Source organism: Monodelphis domestica, chromosome 5 (assembly GCF_027887165.1).
Source record: "Monodelphis domestica isolate mMonDom1 chromosome 5, mMonDom1.pri, whole genome shotgun sequence".
NCBI lineage: Eukaryota > Metazoa > Chordata > Mammalia > Didelphimorphia > Didelphidae > Monodelphis > Monodelphis domestica.
In genome coordinates, this window is record NC_077231.1 from 13,145,538 (window position 1) to 13,171,297 (window position 25,760).

Sequence of the window (25,760 nt, forward strand, 5' to 3'; positions counted from 1 at the left end):
GTACCCAGCATCCCAGGAATATGTTCTGTACCTTCCCACCCACCACACCTTTGTCCATGCTGAGAACAGACACTCCACTCCAACACTATCCATTCCCACTTTGTACAGTTATAGTATCATGCTAGGCAAAAGGACCCTGAAAGCACATCTTACCTAACTCTCTCTTTTTACAGATAAGGAAGGTAGGAAATACGCATTTATTAAGAGCCTGCTGTATGCCATGTAAGCTCTTTCCAAACATCATCTTGTTTGATCTTCCCAACAACCCCTAGTGCTAATTATTAACATTATCCCCATCTTACAGTTGAAGAAATTGTAAATTTTCAGAAAAGGTAATCAAAACCTGGGACAGAGAGTGACTTTCCCAAGTCACTAGTTTAGGGGCAGGGCCAGGACTGGAACCCAGGACTTTTGACCTCTGGGGCTCTTGCCTTGAGATGTGACCCATTCCCCAAAGCCCAGATCCATAGCTGCCTCCTCTGATCCTCCCAACTAAAAAAGCTCTCTCCTTCCCAGAAGCTTCTACTTCCCTAAGCCTGCCTGATTTCAATAACAATTCTAATAGACTTTACAGTATGATTCACTGTGGAAGAATGTGGAAATCAAGAACCCCAGGGCTCCCAACAACTTTCACTTCCTGTTCAAGCCTGGGCAATGCCCAGTACTTGATCCCTAGGGGAAAGGCATTCTTTGGGGTCAATCCCACCTGGACCAGATCACAGTCAAGCCAAGGCTTCCTTACACAGCTTTTATGGCCTTCGATCTAGAATCACTTTTTAACCAAAAAACCTTTCAGAGAGAAGGCAGAAATTCTAGTTCTAACAGGCATCCCCATCCATATGAAGCCTGGCAGGGGCCATCCTGTCTCTGGGGTCAAAGCAACTGCCAATGCTTGTAGATACCCTCCTGGGCTAGCCGCTTTCTATCTATATCCTTTGAGAAAAGTCTGTGAAGAAAGTCTCCTGGAAGGCCCTTCATTTTGTCAGGTCACAGGAAACCTTAGAAGCCAGTAGCCTGTACTATGGCAAAATCTTCCAGCCCTATAGAGATGAGAATTATTATTCTGGAATGTATATATATGGGGGGGGGGGGTGGAGATGGAGAAAGACAGAGATATAGAAAGGGAGAGAGACAGAGAGGGAGAGAGGGGGGAGAGAGAGGGAGAGAGAAACAGAGAAATAGAGAGACAGAGAGGGAGGGGGAGAGAAGGAGAGGGGGGAAGAGAGGGAGAAAGAGGGGGGAGAGAGGGAGAGAGAAGGAGAGAGAGAGGGAGAGAGAAAGAGGGAGAGGGGGGAGAGAGGGAGAGAGGGAGAGAGAAGGAGGGAGAGAGGGGGAGAGAGAGAGGGAGAGGGGGAGAGAGACAGAGAGGGAGAGAGGGAGAGGGGGGAGAGAGAGGAAGAGAGAGGGAGGGGGGAGAGAGGGGGGAGAGAGAGGGAGAAGGGGGAAAGAGAGGGGGAGAGAGAGAGAGACAGAGAAAGACAGAGACAGAGAGGGAGAGAGGGGGGAGAGAGAGGGAGAAACAGAAATAGAGAGACAGAGAGGGAGGGGGAGAGAAGGAGAGGGGGGAAGAGAGGGAGAGAGAGGGGGGAGAGAGGGAGGGAGAGGGGGAGAGAGGGAGAGAGAAGGAGGGAGAGAGAGAGGGAGAGGGGGAGGGAGAGGGGGAGAGAGACAGAGAGGGAGAGAGGGGGGAGAGAGAGGGAGAGAGAGGGAGGGGGGAGAGAGAGAGAGAGAGAGGGAGGGGGGAGAGAGAGAGAGAGAGAGGGAGGGGGGAGAGAGAGAGAGAGAGAGAGAGAGAGAGAGAGAGAGAGAGAGAGAGAGAGAGAGAGAGAGAGAGAGAGAGAGAGAGAGAGAGCACTCTTACCTATTAGACTATAAGGTCCATGGGAGCAAGAGCAAGGCAGACTTATTTCTGTATCTTCTCCTTTCCTACCCTAGCATAGGAATTGGAACATGGTAGGTCCCTATTTATAAACATTTGAGCAAAAGGAAGCCTTTGAAGGCAAGGAATGTTTCATTTTGGCTTTGAATACCCAGGTGGCTAGCATAGCTCCTGGCACACAGTTGGTGCTTAATAAATATTCCTGGATTGCTGGTTGATTGATAAAGGGTGTTCAATAAATAGCTTGTTAAGCAATTGGATGAAGCTGGTGACCTACCATCACCAAGAGGGAATGAACTTTTCCCCATAGCAGTAGATTTGCGTAGACCCCAGCTGGCTCCTCACATTTATGAGATTCCTAGCCAGGTCAGGTAGGGCCATTCGTGAGCCAGGCTGGCTGATCTCCAACATTCAAGTAAAATCCTAAAGCTTAGCTTCTGAGGCCCACACTAATCCAGGGAAGCCCTCATTTGAGTTATGCCCACTTTTAGATCCCCCAAGGATATCAGGAGTGGATGGAGAGGTAGGAGAATAACCAAGGGAAATGCTAGAAAGAGTTGTCAGACCTCATCCATCCCTGTTCCTGGTTTCAAATCCCATCTCTGCTCCTTGCTATCTCTAAGGTGAATCACTTCCCTGCTTTGGGCCTCAATTCCCTTCTCTGTAAAATGAAAGATCTAGATTCCACCACTTCAAACATTCCTTCTGAGCCTGATTTCTGACACAGGACCCTTATTTGACAACTTCTTTTACAGAGGAAGAAACCAAGGCCCAGAGTGAAAAAGGAATTTGCTCACAGCCACAGAGCTAGCTGCAGCCAAAGCCAGGCTAGGTAACAGATCTTTTCCTTACTTATAATGTCTCTTGGCCATGTCCCTGGGTAGCAGAAATGCACAGAGTGGAGGAAAAGGCAGGGAAGGATGGGAATTCTCTTTTATTAAATGTGAGGGGGTCAGGTTGGATCATTCTTATTGCTGAGGGACAGATGGGACATAGTTCTATTCATGTCTCTTGGATGTTCTCTTCACCAACCTTCGAAGGTAAAGATTCCCAGAATTCCAAGCAGACCCAGGACCTCAGGGAATCTCTTAAGCTAACTCCAGAATTGTGGGATTCTTCAAGTAAAAAGGGGCCTCCCAGGCATTAGTCCCCTCTGCCACATTCCCAACAAGAGGCTGACTATCCCCTCTCTGCAAGACCTCCCAAGGCAACCCCTTCCACTCTGCTAGGTTCTCCTGACCTTGAACCAAAATTAGCCTCTTGGCAGCTTCCCCCATGGCCAAGCCAAACAAGGCTGATTCCTCTTCCACAAGAGATCTCTTATAAATACCCCCATTTTATGAGTGGGGAAACTCTTCAAAGGCACATGAACAGGAAAGAGAGGGTGGATTTGAACCCATGTCTCTGACACTGTCCCTTCATGTTGCCTCCAGAGAGCTCTCTGGAGAAAGGATGCAAGCAGACATTATCAGCCAGCCAAACTGGAGCTGCTCTTGGCCTTGCACAATAGAAACATGTTAAATGATTCAGTTGGAAACTGAGGGGATGTCCATCCATTGGGGAATGGCTGAACAAATTGTGGTACTTATGGGTGGACTATTATTGTGCTATAAGAAATGATAAACAAGATGATTTCAGAAAAAGCTGGAAAGAGCTGCAGGAACTGATGCAGAGTGAAATCAGCAGAACCAGGAGAACATTGTACACAATTAGAGCAATATTGGAAGATGATCAACTGGGAAAACTTGGCTACTCTCAACAGTGCAATGATCTGGGACAATCCTAAAGGACTTATGACAGGGAATGCTCTCTGCCTCCAGAGAAAGAACTGTTGGGGTCATCTTTCACATCAGTGTATTTATGGGTTTATTTGGGGAGTTGGTTGTGTATGACTTTGCTCTTACAACAATGACCAATAGGGAAATGTGCTTTGCATGACAATAAAAAAAATTTTTAAGAATGAAAGAGAAAAAATAAAAAATAAAAATGATTCAGGCTCAGGAGTGAGGAACACTTCATTCACACCTGATCCCCACAGGAATCCTAAAAGGTTGGGTCTCTCAGGCCATTAAGAGAGCAACAAGGGGAAATTAGTGGGAGCCTCACTGGCTCCAGCAGAAGTGAAAACTAAGGTCCTAGGAGGCAACCTGAACAAAGCAGTGAGAAGGCAAGATGGAGGGTTCCAAGGCCTGGGTTCAAATTCTGACTCTATGTCTGGTTATGTCATTGTCCCCCTAACTCTATCCTTACCAAAATGACCTTGTATGCATTTTGCATTGATTTATCTGTACATGTGTTGCCCTCCCCCAATCCCTGTAGAAGTGAGCTCTTGGAAAGCAAGACTTGTCTCCCTTTTATCTTTGCTTCCAGTCCAGGACATGGCACAGAGTAGCCTTAATTAATAACCCTAATTAAGGGAGGGGATGGGAGGTGGGGAGGAAAGAGAGAACAGGTTTCATTTTTCCAAATAGCAAAAAGCACTGGGATGGGGGAAACAACAGGTTGATTTCATCTCAGTCATTGATTAAGAACATATGTGAGTCTAAGGCTGTGCTTTGTTTATTGGCTTCCAGGCCAAAGTCAACAAAGAGACTAACCTTTTAGCAAATGCTCCCTGGAGCCCGATGGAAGAGACACATGAAAGAAGCAAACGCCAGACTCTTGGGGGAAAGATCCCATTTCTCTGCCACATCTAACCTCCACTAGGACATGACCCAAACCCCCTGACTGCTTTGCTGTGTCTCCCCTCACTTATTCCACTTCAGCTCAGGATATAAAGATTCATTTGAGAAGAAAAAGCAAAGGCCAGAATTAAGATTAGTGCTGGACCTGGAGGCAGGAAGACCCAAGGTGAAATCCATCTTCAATTATGTTCCAGCTGGCTGGCTTGGGACAAGCTCCTCGATCTTTGTCTCTTTCCTTATATATGTAAAGAGGAAAAATAATAATACCTGCCTCCCAAGGTTGCTGTGCTTTGTAAATCTTAAATCAGTGTCAGCTATTGTTATTGCTGTTAATAGTATTATAAAACCCAGTTCAGACAATTCCAATGCATACAATTTCATGATGAGTTCTCTCTAAAATGCCAAAGTGCTAGAGGAGGGCCAAAGTGGAGTGGTGATTCTGATCCAGGGAAGGGAGGCTTCACAGAAGAATCAAGCCTGAGAAAGGGGAGAGGAAGGGAGGACAGGGGAGAGCAGGGCTGAAGACAACTACAGGAAAGGTCACATGGGATTCATCCCACTGCTAGGCATATACACCAAAGAAGGAGAGGAGGGAAAGGACTCGTATGTACAAAAAATATTTATGGAAGCTCTTTTTGTGGTGGGAAAGAACCAGAAACCAAGAGGCTGTCCATCAATTGGGGGATGGCTAGGAATGGGATCCAACTTGACTTGGATTTCAGGTTGGGCAAATGGAGTTCTCTTTGATCCATCACACATATTTATCTCCATGTTACTTTCCAGTGGGGAAATGTATTTTTTGCAGAACTTTTTGCCTGGTACCAGGAGGATCGTCTTTCTGGATTCAGACAATTCAACCTGGCTCTGATCTGACCAATTATGGGATGCAATAAATTCACTACCAAGCTGGAAGAACTGATGATCAGGATAGAAGTGGGCAGAATCAAAAGAAGAATTTATACAATAGCCACATTGTAAAGACAAGCGATGTGAAAAAGCTTTAAGAATTCCAGTCAATGCCATGATCAATCATCATTCCAGAAGACTCATGATGAAAACTGCTATCCACTGCCTGGCAGAAAAAAAATGATAGGCTCAGAGACACACATTTTCAGACACGGCCAGCATGGAGAATTTATTTGACTTGACTGTGTGTGAGTTTGTTACAAAGGCATATTGGGAGGCATGGAGAATGGGGTAGGAGTGGGGGGGGGGCAACTAATGAGAACAACGCTAAAAAAGGGAAGAAAGTATCCATGAAACGTGTAAAGAAAACATGCAGAAAAGATCAGAAGTCGCTGGGGGTCATCACAAATAATCAAGACAAACTGGAAAACGAGGGGATGCCCATCAATTGGGGAATGGCTGAGCAAATTGTGGTATATGTTGGTGATGGAATACTATTGTGCTCAAAGGAATAATAAAGTGGAGGAATTCCATGGAGACTGGAACAACCTCCAGGAAGTGATGCAGAGCGAAAGGAGCAGAACCAGGAGAACATTGTACACAGAGACTAATACACTGTGGTATAATCGAACGTAATGGACTTCTCCATTGATGGTGGTGTAATGTCCCTGAACAATTTGCAGGGATCTAGGAGAAAAAACACTATTCATAAGCAAAGGATAAACTATGGGAGTGGAAACACTGAGGAAAAGCAACTGCCTGACTACAGCGGTTGAGGGGACATGACAGAGGAGAGACTCTAAACGAAACTAATGCAAATATTGACAACATAGAAATGGGTTCGAATCAAGAACACATGTGACACCCAGTGGAATCACGCGTCGGCTATGGGGGGTGGGGGGAGGAAAAGAAAATGATCTTTGTCTTTAATGAATAATGCTTAGAAATGATCAAATAAAATATTATTTAAAAAAAATAATCAAGACAGTTTGGGAAATAATATGCTGAATAGAGTAAAAAAAAAAACACAGAGACCATAAGCCCTGAGTTAATTTGTGGGTAGGTGTATACATATCTACATGCATATGTGCATATGTGTATGTATGTATATTCTGTATATGTGTATGTATGTATATTCTGTATATACAGATACATTGAATGGACTGTGAAATCTGAAGTTTTAAATACAATCTTCTTCTATTCTTTGTATGTGGAAATGCCTATGTTGGCATCTGTCAAATTTAGAATGTTGAAAATTATATATTTTTGAAACATACTGCTCAGTGATATCTGGTCTTAGATGTTGGACCCACGTCTTCCTTCCAAAGATGCCCCATAGGATGTTTGCTCCCTCTTCCAAATACCATTTGAGAACAGCTCTCACACTGCCCCATTCTACCAAGTCTCTCTTTAGTTCCTGCAATGGATCTTCCAGGGACCCTTCTCCATCTGGGTCTCTGCCTTCCAGATGTGCTCAACTTGTTGATGTCTTTGCTGAAATGGGGGCCCCAGAATAGAACCCAATACCTCAGACATTTCTGACCGGAGCAAAGTATAGTGGGAATCTCCAGGTGCTAGGCTTCAGCAATTGTGGCCAAATATTTCATTAGCTTCTTGGCCACCGTTTCACAGTTTTGGCTCCCTCTGAGACTGTAGGTGCAACCTCCCCACCTGGGTTCCTCCCTCTCCCCAGGCCTTGTTCTCATGAACAGTCTCTGGCCACTTGTCACCACCTCTGCTCCACTCCTGCACTTTATCAGCACCCCAGAAGTCACTGAAGTTGACTAGAGAGCTCATCTGGACAAGGATGCAGGTGTTCTGGGCTGTCTAAGGTCCCTCTGGCAGCCAATTTGATAGTCCTGTCTCTCCTCTCCTTTCCCAGGGTCCTTCCTGCTCCCCCAAAATGCTTCCCTATGGACTGGTTTGTATAACCCAAGCCAAGAATTTGATCATAATCCCTCTTCATTTCCAGCTTGTTGATGCCGGCCCATCCAGAGCTCTCTGAGACCTGATTCCATCATGCAGCCTGTTTCTTAGCTCTCCTGATGCTATAGACCAAGAGAGGCAGCCAGAGGGCCAAATCAGGGCTTCTGAGGAGACCAACAAAGAATCAAGGAACCCTGTAATTGTCCGTGGCATTGTCTCTACCCAGAAGCCCCAGAAAGTTGTGGACCACAGTGTCACCCACCCACCACAGTGTCACTGTTGTATGCCTAGTGGGGCCCCCACTCCCCCCAAATAAAGCCATTCTCAAGTCCCATAATGAAGCCCTTTATACTTGCCAACCTGGAAAATAACAATAATAACAACAACACTAATAATAACAACAGCAATTATAATAATAATAGCAACGACAGGGGCAGGACCAAGGACAGAGATTATTGGCCCAGAGCTAAAGACTGTCTTAGTTCAGTGCTTTCACAATAATGGCTGGTGTTTCTCAAGCGTTTTAAGGTTTGCAAAAAAAAAAAATGGTCCATGGCCATGATCTTACTTGATCCTCACAACAACCTTGTAAGTAGATGCTCTGATCCTCATTTTAAAGATGGGGAAACTGAGGCAGAGCAGCTAAGTGAGTTGCCCAAGGTGACAAAATTGGTACAAAAAAGTCTGAGGCAAAGAGTAAAGAAAGGCCATCCTGACTACTTGCTCCATTCCCACCCCACTTGATCCAGGTAAGGTCATTGACTCACCACACAGACTCTGGCCAAGTGGGGCTGGGATAGAAGCAGCATCACAGAGAAAGACTGGACCTGGAGTCAGGAACCCTCGTTTCAAATCTCACCCTTTTCTTTTGACTGCCTCTCACTAGCTCACCCAGGCCACAACGGCGGCTACTCCCAGGTCTCAAGCCACTGCTGATTGGCAGGTGTAGAGGGTAAAAGTTGAAATGACTGAGAAACCAAAATTTGGAAGCCCACTCCCCCCAGGGACCACTCATCTGGTTTCAGATCTGAGACTAATAAGACAGAGAGCTAAGTAATGTAGCAAGGCTTTATTGTGGGAAAGGAGTGGGGGGAGGAGGAAGGGAGAACAAGGGGGGAGCCCACAACCTGTAGATGGCTAGGGGTCTCCCCTGGGATGGAGAAGGGGCCATCTTTTATAGGATGGTCTGAGATGAGGTAACCTGGATTGTCTCTATTGGTCAAAGTGGGGTACTTGTGTCCAAATGATTGGATGTTCCTAATGGGGCTAGCTTAGGGGGTGGGGACTTTTGGTTCCCAGGCTTGTATAGTCCTTCATATGGTACAGATGGTACATCAATCCATCATGGATTTGTCAGGTCATGGGAAGTAACAGTGCCCAAGAAGTGGAACCACTGCTTTATTCTGGGGTTCGAGCAGGTGCAGGGGAAGGGGGTGCTATTGACCTCGGCAGGGATTGGAGAAGGGGAAAAGTGGTTTGGGTCCCATGATCTTTCATCTAGAAGCCAAATCTAGGTTTTCAAACCTAAGCAAGGTTACAAATCAAACTCCTTGGTTTGTTCTGCTTCAACCCTCTTTGCGTAACCTGGATTCCTGACCTTAAGCAAGCCACCCACCTCAGCCCCTGTGAGAAGGATGGAGGAAAAGTGTGGGCTTCCTCCTCTGAAATGATGACTAGCTATTGGGAACATCACTTACAAAACAATCAACTAGAAAGATCTTAGGAACTCTAACCACACAAAGACCACATGTGACCCCAGAGGATTCTTGAAGATTTGTGAGGGGAAGACCTCACATTTGGGGGGAGGGGCACAGCCTACTGGGGGATTTGTTTGGCTTAACTAGACATATTCTCAACATGTAATGGGTTTTTCTTGCTTTCTCAGTAGTGGTGGTGAGGAGGAGAAAGCAGAGAAGTAAGATTTTCATTTGAATAAAAGTTTTTAAATAAAAGTCCTTAAAGGCCTCCTCCTCAATGTCTTCATCTGTACACTGGAGAGAATGATCCCAGTGGTACTCCCCTCACAGGGCTATTGGGAAAATTTATTGAGGTGTTGTGTCTGGTGTGCTTTGTCAACTTAAAGGGGTTCTTCATGATGATGATGTTGATGATATTAGAGCTAGAAGGGGCTTTAGAGACTAGCTAGCCCAACCCCTTTATTTTACAGATGAGGAAACTGAGGCCTAAGGAAGTTTCTTGTCCATGGCCACCAATGAACTGAGTGGCAAAGGTAGGATTTGAATCTAGGACCTCTGAGCACAGATCCATCACTCTTTTCATTATAGTCAAGTAGGGAGGACTAACTCAAAGACCCCAAGGCAGAGGTTTCATGAAATGTGCTGACTTTGGAATCCCAAGACCTGGATGTGAATCTCAGCTCTATTCCTCACCACATTGTTGGGGATGTAGAAGAAGGAATTGGTAGATTGGAACTCAATGGGTCAATCAGACAATTGACAAGCATTTAGTAAGTGCTTTCCGTGTGCCAGGCACTGTGCCTTGTGCCATTGGTACAAAGACTTTCCTGGGTCCTCTCTCCTTCCCCCTCTGTACTTTGCCATCTCCTCTTCCCTTGGAGATGCCTCCACCTCCAACTTCTGTTGGAAGTGGTGAGACCCATGCCCAGCCCTCCATTTTCTATTAAGTCCAAGCCATCTTCATTCCTTTCTCTCCTGACTTCTCCATGTATTTGCCAGTAGTCTTGCCCCTGTGTGGGTATCCTTCACATACACATTACACAGATTGTATACAGCACACACTGCAATACACTGCATAGACAACACGCACATCATGAAGCCACACCACACGTACCCATCATACATCTCACATACATCACATGTTCTCCCTTTCCAGGTCCCTGTTGTATGTTGTCCTTCCATAATAGAGTATAAACTTCCTGAGGACAGAGATCAGCTTTCTGGCTGTTTATGGCCTGTGCCTGGCACCCAGAGGTAGCTCAGTGTTTGGGACGTTCTGAAGGAATGTGGGAGAGAAGAGGGATTGGGTTGCCCACCACACTGACGGTCTGCAGAGCCTTTGTGCTAATCTCATTGCTGAGTACCTGTGAAACTGCACAGTCTATCAGGAAAAGGAATGGCTTGTATTTGAATGGACATTGGAAGATTCCGGAGATCCCCCAGCAAGATGAGGAGCCGGAGCCTGAGGCCCTTTGGGAACTGAATCACCAAGCATTTGTTCTGCTGCAGAGAGCACAACTCAGATGGGCTGGCCACTCTGTTCAAATGCTAAACATATGCTAGCCTAAAAGACTTTTAGGGAACTTAAAAGGCCAGAGCTCTCCAATACAAGGACACTCTCAAGGTCTGTTGGTACTGTTGTGTTGGTACTGACTGTGAAATAGGGGAGACACTGGCCCAGGACCACCCAGCATGGCAGGACTGCATCCAAGAAGGCACTGTCCTCTGTGAGCAAAGCAGAATAGCAATAACTCAAAAGAAACTGGACAGATTTAGGGACTTCTCCGTGCCAAATGTTCGTGCGCCTATTGGTGCCCAGCCTGCGGCAGAGCCTTCCAAGTGTAATAATTAAATTATATCTCTACTAATAAAAATATTATATTTTATGAGGTTTATTAAGGATCATTAGAAATCAAGGAATAAAGAAGATACAAAATAATTAGCTTACCACTATTCTTGCTACATCATTGCAAAGGAAGAGAGAGTGAGAGGTGTTACTGCCAATTAAATACCAATTGTGATTTCACCAACCTGGGGACTCAGGTGAGATTACAAGGAATTCTGGGAAATACCAAGGACTTCTGGGGATTGAAGTCTAGGGTTCAAAATCTCCATTTTTACACAAGCATATATTGGTGTGGTCAGCCACAGTTGGACACACTGTACATGGGTCCCAACATTGTGATATCATTTTGATCTTTTTTTCAAGCATGAAGGACACCTACCACCCACCCACCCAACCAACCCCGGTGCTTAGCACAGTGCCTGATACCTAGCAAGAGCTTAAAAAATGCTCTGCTAAGCTATCCAAGGCGACGAAGAATCCCTCTCCAGCTTTGAGAAGCTGACATGTTATAAAGATCACCAGATTTTTAGAGCAGGAAGGGGCCCTAGACACCATCTAGCCCCATGCCAGAATTTTACAGATGAAGAAACTGAGAGAAGTAAATGGCCAGTGGTTGAATACCCGAGAAGAATTTAAGCCTAGATCTCCCTGAATCCAAGCCCAACAGCCTCCATTCCCCCATCCCACCCCACCCCCAGAAGTGCCAAGATTTCACACCAATAACGTGACTCTCTAAAAGGACTAAGATTTATCTCCTGTCTAAGATGATGAATGGCCCTGGGCGTCACTGGATCAGGACAGATCCTGAGTAGCCCATCTGTTTGTCCATTATTTGGCCTGTCTCTGTGCTGCACAAAGACAGCTTAGTGAAATGGTAAACATCTGGAAATATAACCCTCCCTCCCACCCTTGTCTCTCTCTTGAGTGATTGAAGTCGTAGTTTCTAAAGAGGAAAAATCTCTCTACAGACTTTGAAGAGATTTCTTTAGAGAGATCCGGAGGTTACCCTGGGCGGAGGTTTTTATGAGGTTTCCAGACCAGGGGCCAGTCAGAAGTTTTACAGAGAGCAAACCCACAATGCCATTTAGCAAACTTTTAGTAGGCACTCAATTAAAACTGCAAAGGTGCCTGCTGGGCCCACAGTGCTACAGTGGAGAAAGCAGGGCCTTGGTGCCTGGAGACTTTCATTTCATAGACATCACCAAGACTTTGACCAAATGACTTCCTCTCTTGGGGAAAGAGATTAGGGATTGTCCTACCTCCCACTTTCTTCCCAGGGCTTGCTAAGGAGAGGGGCCCCCAGATCTCAGAGCCCCTCTAAAGGGGGACTATCTGGGGGCAGCTGGGTAGCTAAGTGGATGGAGAGCCAGGCCTAGAGACGGGAGATCCTAGGTCCAAATCTGGCCTCAGATACTTCCCAGCTGTGTGACCCTGGGCAAGTCACTTGATCCCCATTGCCTAGAAGAGTGGTAACTCTTCTGCCTTGGAGCCAATACACAGTATAGATTCCAAGATGGAAGGCACGGGTTTAATTTTTTAAAAATTAAATTAAAAAATTTTAATAAATTTAAAAATTTTTAAATAAAAAATAAAGGGGGACTATCAGAATACTGAGCATAATCCCTTACCTCCAAAAGCTCAAAGGCTAACAAGGAAGACCTGACAGATGTCAAAAGAGCAGAATGTAAGGTAAATGCATGAGAGGAATCCCTAGCAATCTGGTCCAACATTGGAAACATATCATGGAGAGCAAACATAGCTGTGGAGTAAAGTTGGTTCAAGACCCATCTGTGAAACCTCTTGGCTGTGTGACATCTCAGGGGCCCAGGCTACTCTGGAAGGTCCAGTTCAGGAGCTACTGATTCATTGGACTTTCCTGATGCCAAAGACATCATAGCTCTCTTTCTTTCTTCCCTTCCCCCCAAATTATTGTTTTGACTATGAAATTTGAAAATGTTTCTATTTTTTTCAATCTTATGCAATAAGGACTGTAAATCTACAGGAATTCCAGGTAGAAATCAGAATATTAACACATTCTGAGAAGGTGGAGAAGGGCCTCACACCTACTCTGTAAGGAGAAAGGGAAGGGAATGTAGCACCTACTGTGTGCCAAGCACTTTATAAATCTTCTCTCATTGGAAACTCACAACAACCCTGGGAGGTAGGTGCTTTTGTTATCCTCATTTAACACTTGAGGAAACTGAGGCAAAGGTTCAGAGACTCACTCAAAATCACCTAGCAAGAACGTGCCCAAGGTGGGACTTGAATGTGAATCTTCCTGACCCTAGTCTCAGCCTTGGTGTGAGCATCTCCGTCATCCTAGTTGTCTTGGTCCCTATTTCCATATACATGGGCTTCCTTCTCATTAAGGTAGAAGCTCCTGGAGAGCAGAGATTTGTTCATTACCTTTGGGTCAAGATGCCTAGCACACAGTAGGTATTTATTTAGGAACAATTCAGTGGTTAGTTGATTGAGTTTAGAGGGAAAATTGCTTTCATTTATTTCATCCAATGTACAAAGCACTTAGCGAAGGATTCTACACTGGGGGTCAGGGCAAGTCACTTCTTTCTGGGCCTAGATTCCTCCTGAGTGAAATGAGGGGTGCTGAGTGGCTCAGAGGATTGAAAGACAGGCCTACAGATGAGAGGTCTTGGGTTTGGATCTGACCTCAGACACTTCTATGTGGTCCTGGACAAGTTCCTTAACTCCCATTGCCTAGCCCTTATGCACTTTTGGCCTTGGAACCAATACACAGTAAGGGTCAGGGAATATCAAAAAAAGGGGGGGCCTCAGGACCCTTGAGCCAGTGATCATGTGACTGCATTCATTGATAAATCCCAGGAGAGATTCAGGCAAAGAGCCATCAAATTTGGAACTTGGAAGGCTCTTGGGCTATAATCAGTCACTGAGCACTGATTAAGCATCTCCTATGGACTGGGGACCAAGGACCAAAGATGAAGCTGAATCTCAGGTATGACCCAGGACAGACTCAAGAAGCCACCCAGCCCAACAAGAGAATCAGGACGCTCCAAGGCCCCGTAAAAAGTGGGTGGGAGAAACAGGATAATCCAAAGTCTCCTCTCCAAGGAAGAGTCTCCTGAGGGTCGCTTCAGTGACTAGGGGAGTGATCCAGATGGAAAAAGTCCTGACCTTCTTGAATGGGTAATGGGTAAGATTTCAAAAAGGGGAGAGTGGGTCAGGCATCTCAGGAGAAAGGGGGGAACAGAGAAAAAATGGAGGAAGAGAAGTCGGAGAAGTGTTCAAGGAGTCATGAGGAGTGAGTCAGAGCAAGTTTAGGATCAGGGCAAGGCAGCCTCCAAAGCTGACTGGCACATCTTGGAGAAGTTTTCTCTAGCATGCTTACAGCTGAGGACAGATGGACAGATTGCAGGGGTGAATCTGGAGGGAGAAGGAGGAGGAGGAGGCCAGTTTGGGCCTTGGGAAGCAGCACAGGTGGGGATAAGAAGGCCAGCTGCCTGCCAGGGGAGGAGGCTACATCCCAGCCAAGGGAGCGAGCTCCTTTATAAAGGGCTCCATGTTCTTTGAGAATTCATGGCTTCCAGCAGAGCTAGGGAGGGGACCCAACATGTGACAAGAAAAGAAACAACAGGAAGCCAGGGCGTCCCATTCTCTGATGCCGTTGCCTTCTCTAGACGCCTCCCCTCACACAGTGCCAGGTGATTCAGTGGGCAGGCCAGCCAGGGAAGGGCTGCTAAAGACACCGAGGAAATGCCACAGAACTGATGGGAGGGCAGACTTAAGGAAAGAGGCTTCTTCCTCAGCTCAGAAGAGGATAAGAATGGCATGTGGAAGCACTAGCTCCTGGAAGGCCAGAGCAAAAGAGGCCTCAGAGACTGTCTAGACCAACTTTCCCAGGCTACAAAGGACACCCAAGTCTTGTTCAGGGCCACACAGGGCTTTGATGCAGTCAAACTGAGCCTCGGTCCCCAGGTCTCCTGATCCCCAATCAAGAATGGCTCACCTCAAGAGAGTGCTTTAAGGCTGGCAGAGACACAGACATGTATATGTGCATGCATACATATACACACACACACTTCATTTGAGCCTCACCATAGCCCTGTGAGATAGGGGCTACTAGCTCTCATTTATAAGTGAGGCAGCTCTTGAACCCATCTCTCCCAGACCCAAGCCCAGCATTCTCTCCACCATGACACCAAGCTGACCACACCATCATGAGGGATACAAGGGGTGGGGGAGGGGGGTCTTGAACAAGGACCCCAGCCAAAAAATCCTTGAAAGACACACCTTTAGATCCAAATAAACCACAAAGGGAGAAAAGACTCCTGTCTAGATGTCAGTGGAAGGGAATGGATCCCCCCAAGTGTCACAGGCTTGAGTGGCACTATGTCACTCACTAGCTGGGTGGCCTTGGCTTTGGTCCTCAGTTTCCCTATTTGCCAATAGGAGAGAATTGGCCAAAGTGACTTCCTGCTCCAAACCCATAGCCTCCCCTCCCCTCCAGGGTCTCAGAAAGTCTTCAAGCCCCCAGATCTAAAGTCTATGTTCCTTGGCTTGAGGTCCAAGACAGCTAAGGCCAGAGCAGCCCATGAAGAAAGCTGCCTCACATCAGCCGGAGGACAGAGGAGCAGCTATGCTCCAACCTCAGTCTGAGAGTTCAGACAAACAGAGGGTGGGAATCTCCTGAAACACAAGCATAAGAAGATTCTCTCTCCCCTCTGGCAGCCAACCCATCTCAGCAGACCCTCTGCTGGCTTCATGCTTGTTCTAATCCAAACAAAACCACTTGGAATGACATCTAAGCCTTTTCCTTGTCAGATGTGCCCCCACCCACCCTGCAGCACCCCCAGAGCTGGATCAAAAGCCCTCCTCCTTCTGGAGCAGCCAAGAAGGAGGAGATCCCCTTTGGCACTTGGACAGTGACACAAACTCTTCCCTTGGACTAGGCCCCAAAGCAAGCTCTCCTTCCATTCCTTGGCCTTAGCCACTGATAGCAGAGAATCCTCAAAGGGGCCCCATAGACCACCTAATCCATTTTCTTCCTTTCAGCTCAGTGGCATGAATATGGGCTCTGGAGTCAGAGGGTCTAGTTTTCAATTCCTGTTTCTTGACACCCCCTTGATGGCCTTGAGCTAACCTCTTCTATGAGCTTCAGTCTCCCTCTCTAAAAAGAAGGAAGAGGTTGGAATAGATGACCCCAGAGGTGCCTTTCAGCCCTTGATCTATGATGTAGAAACCCCAAGAGAAGTGGTCATTTGCCTGGGGTCAGGGGCAAATCCAAGGGATCCTAAGAGCCCAGAGTCCCAAAAGTTGGGGCTGTGTGCAGGCAGACTCCACTCAGCCTCATGAGTTGTTTCCATGATGTTTGGAGCATGTCACCAGACTGCTGACTCTAGGAAGGCAGACTAGGGTCTTCCAAGCTCCGAGGCTGCCTCTGTGACCACTATGCTGTCCTCAAGGGCAAGAAGATCTCAAGGCCTACCTGGCTAGGGAATCCTGGTCACACATTTTTCTAGGCCTGTTTCCTCATCTTTAGAATGGGATTAATGATCCCTCTACCTCACAGGCTCAAAGGTTGGAATGTTCTGGCAGCTATTTGCTCAATGAGGCTATGGGGCTCAAACACTTCTGAAAATGAAGGCCAAGGGAACCACAAAGTAGAATCAGTCCAGCAGCAAGCTGGTGTTCAGTATTAATCATCCCTGATGCCCTGGACTGAGGACCCACAGAGTGAAGAATGTGAACTCTTTGAGGGCAGGAGCTGGCTTCACTTTTGTCTTTGTGTCCAGAGCCCAGCAGTCTGCCACACATTGGTGCTGAATGAATGACTTCCTACTCCTCCATGCTGCCTTTCTTCTTGGGAAGCTGCTTATTAAGGAACAGAAAATATTGTCCTGTTCTCAGCGAGCTGGAGGATTGTGGATCCCTCCAGCCAGATGCTAGGATTTCAGAAGATTTTCATTCTCTGGGGAAGTAGGGAGCAGGATAAAAAGCTCAATTCAGCTGCCATTTCCTATGTGCCTGAGGTACCTCTGACACTGGTGAGGACCAGGACCTTGAAGGATACCAACACAGATGGTTAAAACACACAATATTGGAGAAATTCATGAAGGTTGAACAAAGTACTCAAGGAGGTATCTTGGGTAGGCCAACCATTGAGTCAAGGCAGTGCCTGGAAGGGTTGCCATTTGAATTAGGCTTTTAAAAATGGGCAAGAATTCAACAAGTGAAGGAGAAGGAGAGTATTCTAGGTTCAGGAGCCAAGGTGGAAAGATAGAAGAGCACAAAGTATGTACAGGGAGCACAGAGTCATCCGGGTTAACTAGAATGTAGTAGTGGCAATAATTCAGCCCCCATCTCTACAAGGCAATGATGCTTGGCACATAGTGGGTGATCAATAATTAGCTGGTCTATTCATTGGTTATAAAATACTGGCACCCACATATCCCCTATTCCCCTTGATGGTCTTGATCAGCCTGACTAGGGAAATTGCCTTAGTCAGACATCTGGAGCTCTTAGTTCCTTTGTGAACAGGTTTTCAAAGCTGGAAGGGACCTTGAGATTTTCTGAGTTATTTACCCAGTGTCCAGGTTTCTGCTGCTTTACTACATAAAACAGCTCTCTGACATACACAGACTGTCCCAACTGGAAAGAACCTCTGAGGTTCTTTTGACAGATGAGGAAATTGAAGCCCAAAGTGAGGGAAGAATTTGCCCCAGATCTCCAAGGTACTAAAGGTAGGCAATGAGGGTTAAGTCTCCAAGGTACTAAAGAAGAAAGTTGGGATTTAATACCATCTCTTCCCCTAGATTTGATGCTCTGTTCCCCACACCACACCCACTGTGGTCCCCAAGCCCATACAAGAACTAAGCCAAGATGGTATTTTAGTTGCCCTCCAGACTTTGATGCTAAGTGCTCCACATTGCTTCTCAATGGTTTTTTAAAAGGAGAAAGCAAATGGCTGGGCACCTCTTGAGTATTTCTCACACATTCTGTACTGTTGCTTTTATCTGTCAGACAGTGGGCCTGCCATCTTCTCTAAACTTGGTGTCTCTAAACCAACAACTATTATTGGGCTTTGAGCCATGTGAGCCCAAAAGCCTTTACCAGCCCCAGTGGCAGGATGGCCATCAAGTACCACATATCACCAATTGTAGGCAATGGGTACCACACATTTTCCATTGCCCTCTACCCCAGCCCTTTGTCCACCAGACAGCTCTTTCTTGACTCTAACATTTGGCACTTAGTACTTGAAGTAATTTTTTATGGGAGACAGTCATGGGATCAAATGAATCCATAGGTAGATTGTAGGCCAGTGATGGTGAACCTGGGCATGGGGTGCCAAAAATGGCATGCAGAGCCCTCTCTGTAGGCACATATGCCTCCCCTGCCCCAGTTTGTTACTAAAAAGGCAGAGGGACTTAGGCAGAACTGCTCCCTTCCCCCTCTCCACCGTTCCTGAGGACATTTTTTCACATCACCCATCCTTCTATCCAGCAGCCCAATGGGAGCCTTTCCCCCTCCCCTGTGAGAGAGGCTATTCCCGGCACTTGGGAGGGAAGCATGGCATGCAATCTCTGGGAGGGCAGGGCACTCGATCTCTAAAGGTTTGTCATTACTATTCTAGCTATTTGAAGCCTCCGATGCCCAAGGAATATACAAACATGCCGCCTCATTGCCAACCCTGGATGGTGAATGCAGGACCCACCACATTTCTGAAGTTGTTCAGAGTGTGCCTCAAAAGGATTTCATGATGCAGACGGGTGTCAGGCTGGGGATCCCCAGTTTGGAGCTAGAAGGGGCCTTCAAGCTCCAGCCTCCCATCCTCGCTCAGGGGCAAAGGTCACAGAACTAGTGCTGACCCCACTTCAAACCACACTAACCAAGCTAAGCAACCACCTGTGTTAAATAAGCATTGGGGGAGGGACACACCAGCAATGGTGCCTCAAGGGCTAACAGCTGCCACATGTTCCCAGTAAAGTTTAGCCTTTGTTCTCGCTCCTACTTCCCGTTCATGTTTTCTCTAATCACCTCACTAAGCTGAGCAGGCATCAAGAGCAGGAAGCCCCCAGTTCTGGAGAACTTGCCCTGCCCCCAACCTCGAAATCACCATGCTGCCTCCCCAGGATTTCTGCTCATTTCTGCTGGTTCTGTAAGGCTGCTCTGGCAGCCCTTCACTGGAGGATAGCTGCCTGATGGGTAACCCCAACTATTCCCACCACACCCCCAAGATTCTGAAAACACAAGGTGTGTGGTGGTGGAGTGTTTGCAGAGCATGGCCAGGTGAGCGCAGAGAGCCTTGGCTTTGGAGTCCAGAGAACCGGGTTCTGCCCCCAGCCCTGACACCTAGGAGTCACATAGGTATTGGAGCAAGTCATTTCATGTCTGGGGGAGCCTGGGCTAGATGGTCTCCAGGGTCCCTGCCAGCTCTCCAATCACCCTGTGATACTATCGGTCACCAGCTGCTTTCTTTCAGTCCGGATGCATTTTGCCTTGCCCAGATCATGTTACGAAGCTTTCTGAGCCATAAATTCTTCTACTGTGGCCAAAAGGAATGTGGCAGCCCGGAGACCCAGGCAGCCTTTGACCACCCACTTTCCAAATACCCCAAGCCTGAATTGGGCCAAGCTATTCTCTCTTTGCTGCTTTTCAAACAAATACATTCCCAAATGGACTGAATAAAAAACATCCCACCAGGATGGTCTCACTAAGGTATTTATTTTGTTAAAATTCTGTATATGATTTCAGTGAGGGGCACTGACAATGAGGAAAAAAGATGTGAAGGGAGAAGGGGGAGGGGGTGCTGACCTGTAACCATGCTGCAAATTGTTTGGCTTGTGGGGACTTTAAAAGAGTCAAAAGGCTCACGTGGTTTTAAGATACTTGAGAACTGAGACACTAGAATTGAGCCCAACACAGAAAGGGATGGAGTGAGGGGTGTGAAGCATTGAATTAGATCTGGGCACAACCTCAGAAGTTCCCACCCCTTCATCTTGGACATAAAGGAATTGAGCCATTCTAGGAAGATGCAGTGATGTCCAGAGCATCAGAGGAATGATCTGAACCCAGGACTCATGACTCGCTTCAGAGTGACCCAGTGCTTTTCCCACAAGCCTGGCTGCCTTCCAAGAAAGGGCCTGAAGAGTTTCCTCATCTACAGAGATGTGTAACATAATGGGCTGCCCCCAAGATGTCGAGTCCCCCTCTCAAGGGCTTCAGGTAAAGGCTGGACACTCTTCTCAGGCAGGGCATTTCTCCAGGATGTTAGAGGATTCTTGTTCAGGTAATGACTGGACTGAACACCTCTTAGCTCCCCCAAAGCACATGGCACTCTACGATTTCTACAGCTTTGCTCAAACTATTTCCTACACATGGAACTAGGATGTCGATGCTCTCTCCTCTCCCCACTATCCTGATCTCTTCAATTCTGTGCCAGCCTTTAGGGCAGTGATGGTGAACTTTTTAGAGACCAAGTGCCCAAACTGTAACCCTCACACTGAATTTGAGCACCCCCCCTCCTTTGCCCCAGACAAGGGAGGGAGAAAGCATTCCCACTGGGCTGGGTAGAGGAGCAAGTGAAATGAGATATATCCTCAGGCATGTGTGAAGACAGGGAGGGGAGCAAGTTAGGCTGGGCCCAGCACTCCTGCCATAGATTCGCCAACACAGCTCTAGGGCCACCTCTTCCAGAAGGACTTCTAGAATCTTTTCTTTTGAGAATAACCTCCCCACCTCCTGACTACACCTAGACCTCAGAGGCTGCTTTTCTGCATTGCTATGTTTCACAGTGTTCTGTGCTGCTTTTGCTCAATTCCCCACAAGGAGGTGTGTTCTGCCTGGTACTTCCCCCATACCAACTACCTGAATCCAGGAGGCATATACTTAGCAGCAACTCTAGCTCTCATTTGAATATTTCTGGGAGCTGAGGGCCAGGGTCCTGCCTCTGGAACAAGAAAGAAGCATAGAAGGTGCCTGGGCTTATGTGTTAGAGAGGAGGCCCATGTGTTAGAGAGGAAGAAGCTGAGACCAGAGTGAGGAAATGACTTGCCCAAGGTCATGTCATGGTCTCAAAGTGACAGAGCCAGGATTTAGACTCTGGGTCCCACAATCGTTCTTGGTTTTTGTAGCCACAGTGCCCAAAGTGGGCCCTTACTTAAAGCACAGTGTTTGCTATCTATCTAGAACTGGCACTGAGACCCAAAGGAGGGCAATGACCAGCCTAAGACCACATGTGGTGAGCAAGAGCAATGGGTTTCAAAACCAGGGGCTCCGATACCTAAAAGGCAGCACAGGGTATGGATGAGAAAATATCATTATGGTCCTCTCCCAGTTGACTCTTCACAGGACACCAGGGAACTCAATGTGGCCAGAACCCTCCAGTAAAGTATATCCTAGGCAGGATTTTCCTGAATTTCTTTGACTTAAGGTATTACTCCAGGGTTACTAGACACTGACTGGAACAGAGGTTGACCCTGGTCATCCTGTCTCATTGTCCAGCCTAATGCTTTTAGACTCTGAGATCCATCATTCCTCTTGTCACTGATCCAGGACTTGGGTTTGGAACTAGGACTCTCCTAGGATCCTAAAGCATCCCACTTGGTCTCCATGAGGCACTGCCCTGGTGCCTGCCTCTGCCTTTAGCTGGGCTTGAAGCTGTTCTCTCCTGGATAGACCTTCCAGAGCACCACAATGAGGCCCTGGAGGTCAGGGGGAGGGGAGGGGAGACTTTGCCCTTGTCAGGGTTTGGTAAATACATGACAAAAATCAATTCCTAACAGTTCAGCTCTTTGGGATCTTCAACATCTATCTATCCTTCAGGCTTACCTAAAAAGTTTTCCTGATATGTCTGAGAGCCCCACCAAAAGAAAAATCCCTCCATCAAAGGCCATAAAAGGGAAGACTTGGGGGGGGGGGGGAAGAAGCCTATCCTTGGGGTGAGCTACCAGTCAGCTTGGAGGTCAGACCTCTGGTAAGAAGAAAGCTTGAGATGGGGGAAGGGTATAGAACCTTTCCCATGACCCATTTCTACAGCAGCCAGGCCCAGCAACCCATGCCAGAGGGTGGAAGCCACTATCCACTGCCAGGAGGCTAGGAAGGCAATCTCAGCTGACCAATTTCCACAGTTCAGTTTTCAAAAATAGGTGACAGATAGAGGAACTTTCAAGATCACCTAGTCCAATCCCCTCATTTTATGGATGAGGAAACTGAGGCCCAGAAGGGGAAGACACAAGGTCAAACAGATAGAACCACTGAATTTCAGAGTTGAGAAGAGTCTCAATGGCCATCTAATCTCCCCCCTATCTGAAGGAGAATTCTTGTGACCCAGTGAAGACCTCTGATAATCGAGGCAAGGACCATTCCCCTTACATGGGGATGATGCCCCTGGTGCCTCAGTATGCCCTTCCTACTCTGATCCATTCTTTGTCCCTAAGAATAAGGCAATAACAGAGGTGGGGCTGATGCCCCCTCTGGCTCCCATCCTCTCTCTTTCCACCAACCTTGCCTCCGTGGGTATTGAAACCCTGTACCAAGCATCCAAGGTAGGATCTGCGTTTCCTCTTTCTGAGGTAGAGGACAATCAGTTAACAGGTCTCAGTCAGAGAATCAATCTCCAGGTCCCAGACTTGACTGTGGAGTTTGATAAAACTAGCCCTGGGAGTGCACAAGTCTAGGCACAGCTAGGAGGTCTGTTGTAAATGGAAGGGAGATGTGAGCTCACCAAACTGGGCTAGGTAATGGATATTTCCAAGTGCTTTTCCAGAATACTCTCCTGAAGTCCTCAGCTTTTCACAAGCCTTCTCCCCACACCAAGTGCTAGAAGTACTGCTGCCCCATTTTACAGATTAGAAACATGCAACTCTGGAAAATGAAATCCCATCCATGACCAACAGCCACAGAATCAGGGGAAGAAGCCAGAACCTCAGACTGAGTCCAAAGCAGTCCCCTCCCTACTCCCCAAGACCTGGACTCTCCCAATAAGAAAGAAGGACTCTAGCAGGATGCCCATGGGGAGAGAAAGAAAACATGTGCTCTATCTCCCAGACTTTTTAGTCCCTCCTCCTTTCTCTTAAACCCCCCCCCCCCATCTCCCCAGCCGACAGGAATGGTTCTGGCTTTAATTGTTTTAATAACAGCTCTAGAAAGATATAGATTAGAGCTGAGGACTTTGCAGGCAGGATACCCCCAACCCCAGCCACTGCTTCCTCTCTCCTGCCCTCCATAACATGTTTTACATAAGAGAAAAGGGATGGGGAGCCAGGGGAGAAGGGCCCCCTCCCCCAGTATTGCTCCTGGCCAAGAGACAGACACCCAAAGCAAATGGAACCCAGAGCTCTCCACTCCCAAGCCCTTTCCCATTCTGCCACATTGGCCTAGGGTCAAATACATTGGTGAGGAGGTGAAAGAATAGTATTTGGAGGATTGGGGAGGGGTTAAATCACCTAGTCCCTTTGACAGACAGGGAAACCGAGACCAGGGACAGGGAAGCAATATGCCTGAAGTCACACAGGTGAGAAATACATCCCTTCCCTAAAAAAAGCTCTGAGGCAGGAGGGAGAGTGAGAAGGGATGGTGTGCAGTGGGGGAGGGGGTGCCCCAGGGAGGCAGTCTAGGCCCAAAAAGCTCTTGGGCACCTGGGGTGCAGGGGGAGAGGACGGAGATAGCCCCTGTCAGTGACCCTGGATTCCAAAGGAGCAGACAGGAAGCCAGAACACGACAGGACAGAGCCTGGAAGGGACAAGGAACAGAAGGATGGAGAAGGACCAAAAATTCCCGAACTTCAGAGTCTCAGAGAGAAGAGGGGTGCCAGGGGATCCCACAGAGAGGCTGTAAGAGGAAAAGGTGAGGTCTCCCACCACTGCCTCCTGCCCCATCCCCCTCCTAACGACTGCGCTCTGGGGGCGCCAGGGACCTCTCCCCGAAGCCCATGTCCCCCCTAACCTGGCCCCCTGCCCCCCCTTCCTGCTCCTTACCTCTGGCGGCCAGTAGCATGACGAGGGCCAGCAGCGTCAGCGGCCGGGGCTTCCAGGCCGGCTCCATGGGGCCCGGGACACTGGGATAGAAGGGGGTGAGCCCCCTTCGAGCACAAAGAGCGGCCCGGGGAGAGCAACGGCTTCTCCTCCTTCTCCTCCTCCGGGCAGCTCCCACTCCTTCCTTCTGGACGTGGGGGGCCGCTGAGGACCAGCCAGAGGGACCAGTGGATGACAGTGTGTATGTGTGTGTGTATGAAGAGTGTGACACTGGTTCGTGTGAGTGTAAGGACTTGAGGTGCTCACCAGACCCGGGCCGCCCGCGCGCCCGCCCGCTTAGCTCTGTCCAGAAGAGACTTGTCCTGCGCCTTTCAATTATCCCGCCTGGAAGCACTCTGGCCAGAGCCCAGCCTGGGCTCCGGGGAGCTGCAGCTGAGGAAGGGGAGGGCAGGACCGGAGGGGGGCGGGGCGGGGGCGGGTTGTTGGGGGGAGGGGGGGCGCGAGCAGGCCGATACTGGAGTAATTGCAGCAGGCCTCTCCCGGGCTGGATTTCTGCTTGTCTCTCTCAGTCTCTTTTGGTCTCCGATTGGGGTTCTTTTTTCTTTCTTTCTTCTTTCATCTCTCCCTCTTCTCACTCTGTCTCTCCGACTCTCGTGAGCTCTGAGGATCTGTTTCTTTTTGTCTCTTTCTGTGTGTCTGATCTCTTCCCTCTCTTCCCCTTTCCCTTCTTTCCAAAAGTGGAGAGAATTTTCTCCAAAACCCCTCTCAAGCTCCTACCAGGCCTAAGTCTAAAGACAACCCAAATGCTCTTTCAGGATGCCAGACTCTAAGAAACCATCTCTGAGCCACGTCTCTCAGGGACCCCAACTCCCCTTTGCCACATCCATCACAAGAAGTGATAATGGTCCAGCCTTCTGTGTGAAGACTCCCACTACCTCCCCCAGTGCAGAAAAGACCTTCCCTCTGAGGCCTTTAGGAGCCCTTTGCCCCCTGTGGAAGGCACTTATCACCAGCATTGTTCTGGATTCTACTTATCTGTCTTTGAGTCTTATCAGCCACCCTCTGGGGGCACTAGGAGGGCAGGGACCTCCTCTTATCTAAGCTTTGTTCAGTCTCTCTGCCTCTCTCTGTCTCTCTCTTTCTCCCTCTTTCTGAAATTCTCTCTCAATCTCTGTCTCTCTCTCCCTCCCTTCCTCCCTCACTCTCTCTCTTTCTCTTCCTCACCCTCTCTCTGTCTGTCTCTCTCTTTCTCTCTCTCCCTTTCTCTGTCTCTCTTTCTGAAATTCTCTCTCTGACTCTCTCTCCCTCCCTTCCTCCCTTGCTCTCTCTCTTTCTCTCCCTCACCCTCTCTCTCTGTGTCTCTCTGTCTCTGTCTCCCTCTCTGTCTCTCCCTCACCCTCTCTCTCTCTGTCTCTCCCTCCCTCTCTCTTTCTCTCTTCTCTCTCCCTCTCTCTTCTCTCTGTCTCTCTGTCTCTCTCTCTGTGTCTCTGTGTCTCTGTGTGTGTGTGTGTGTCTCTCTCTCTCTCTGTCTCTCTCTCTCTCTCTTCTCCTCTCCTCTCCTCTCACCCTTTTCCCCCTTCCAGCCCTTACAAATATTTGCTGGAGATGAGGACTTATTGAGCCAGAGAACATTTGAATTGACTAAAAACCCCAGGAATAGGCTGTTCCAAGTTCTGACTGTCTCTCACAGCTCCCTAAAGGTGGGACAGCCAATGATTGGCTCTCAGCCTTCAACTTCTGACCCCCAAGCCCAGTAGTCTCTCTTTTTCTCTTATGCTTTGGTTAACAACCCATACCTATCTTAGCAATTACAACCCAGAAGGGGAGGGAGTAAGCACACAGGCAAAATGGAGGGGGTGGGACGGGATCATTTTC

The 25,760-nt window shown here is 47.9% G+C and overlaps 1 protein-coding gene across 4 annotated transcripts in view; it reads right to left on the reverse strand.

The window, feature by feature from the left end:
* The window catches only part of FBLN1 (fibulin 1), a 73,422-nt gene extending 49,087 nt beyond the window's left edge, over window positions 1-24,335 (reverse strand). Inside the window, exon 1 of one of the 4 annotated variants that reach the window (XM_001378451.4) lies at window positions 23,889-24,335. In XM_001378451.4, coding sequence (XP_001378488.1) covers window positions 23,889-23,955 — 67 coding nt within the window. In that variant the 5' untranslated portion in view covers window positions 23,956-24,335. The remainder of the gene's footprint in view (window positions 1-23,888) is intronic. The other 3 variants (XM_007502608.3, XM_007502610.3, XM_056797621.1) reach the window with 3 other exon arrangements.
* Between the last annotated feature and the right edge of the window lie 1,425 nt (window positions 24,336-25,760).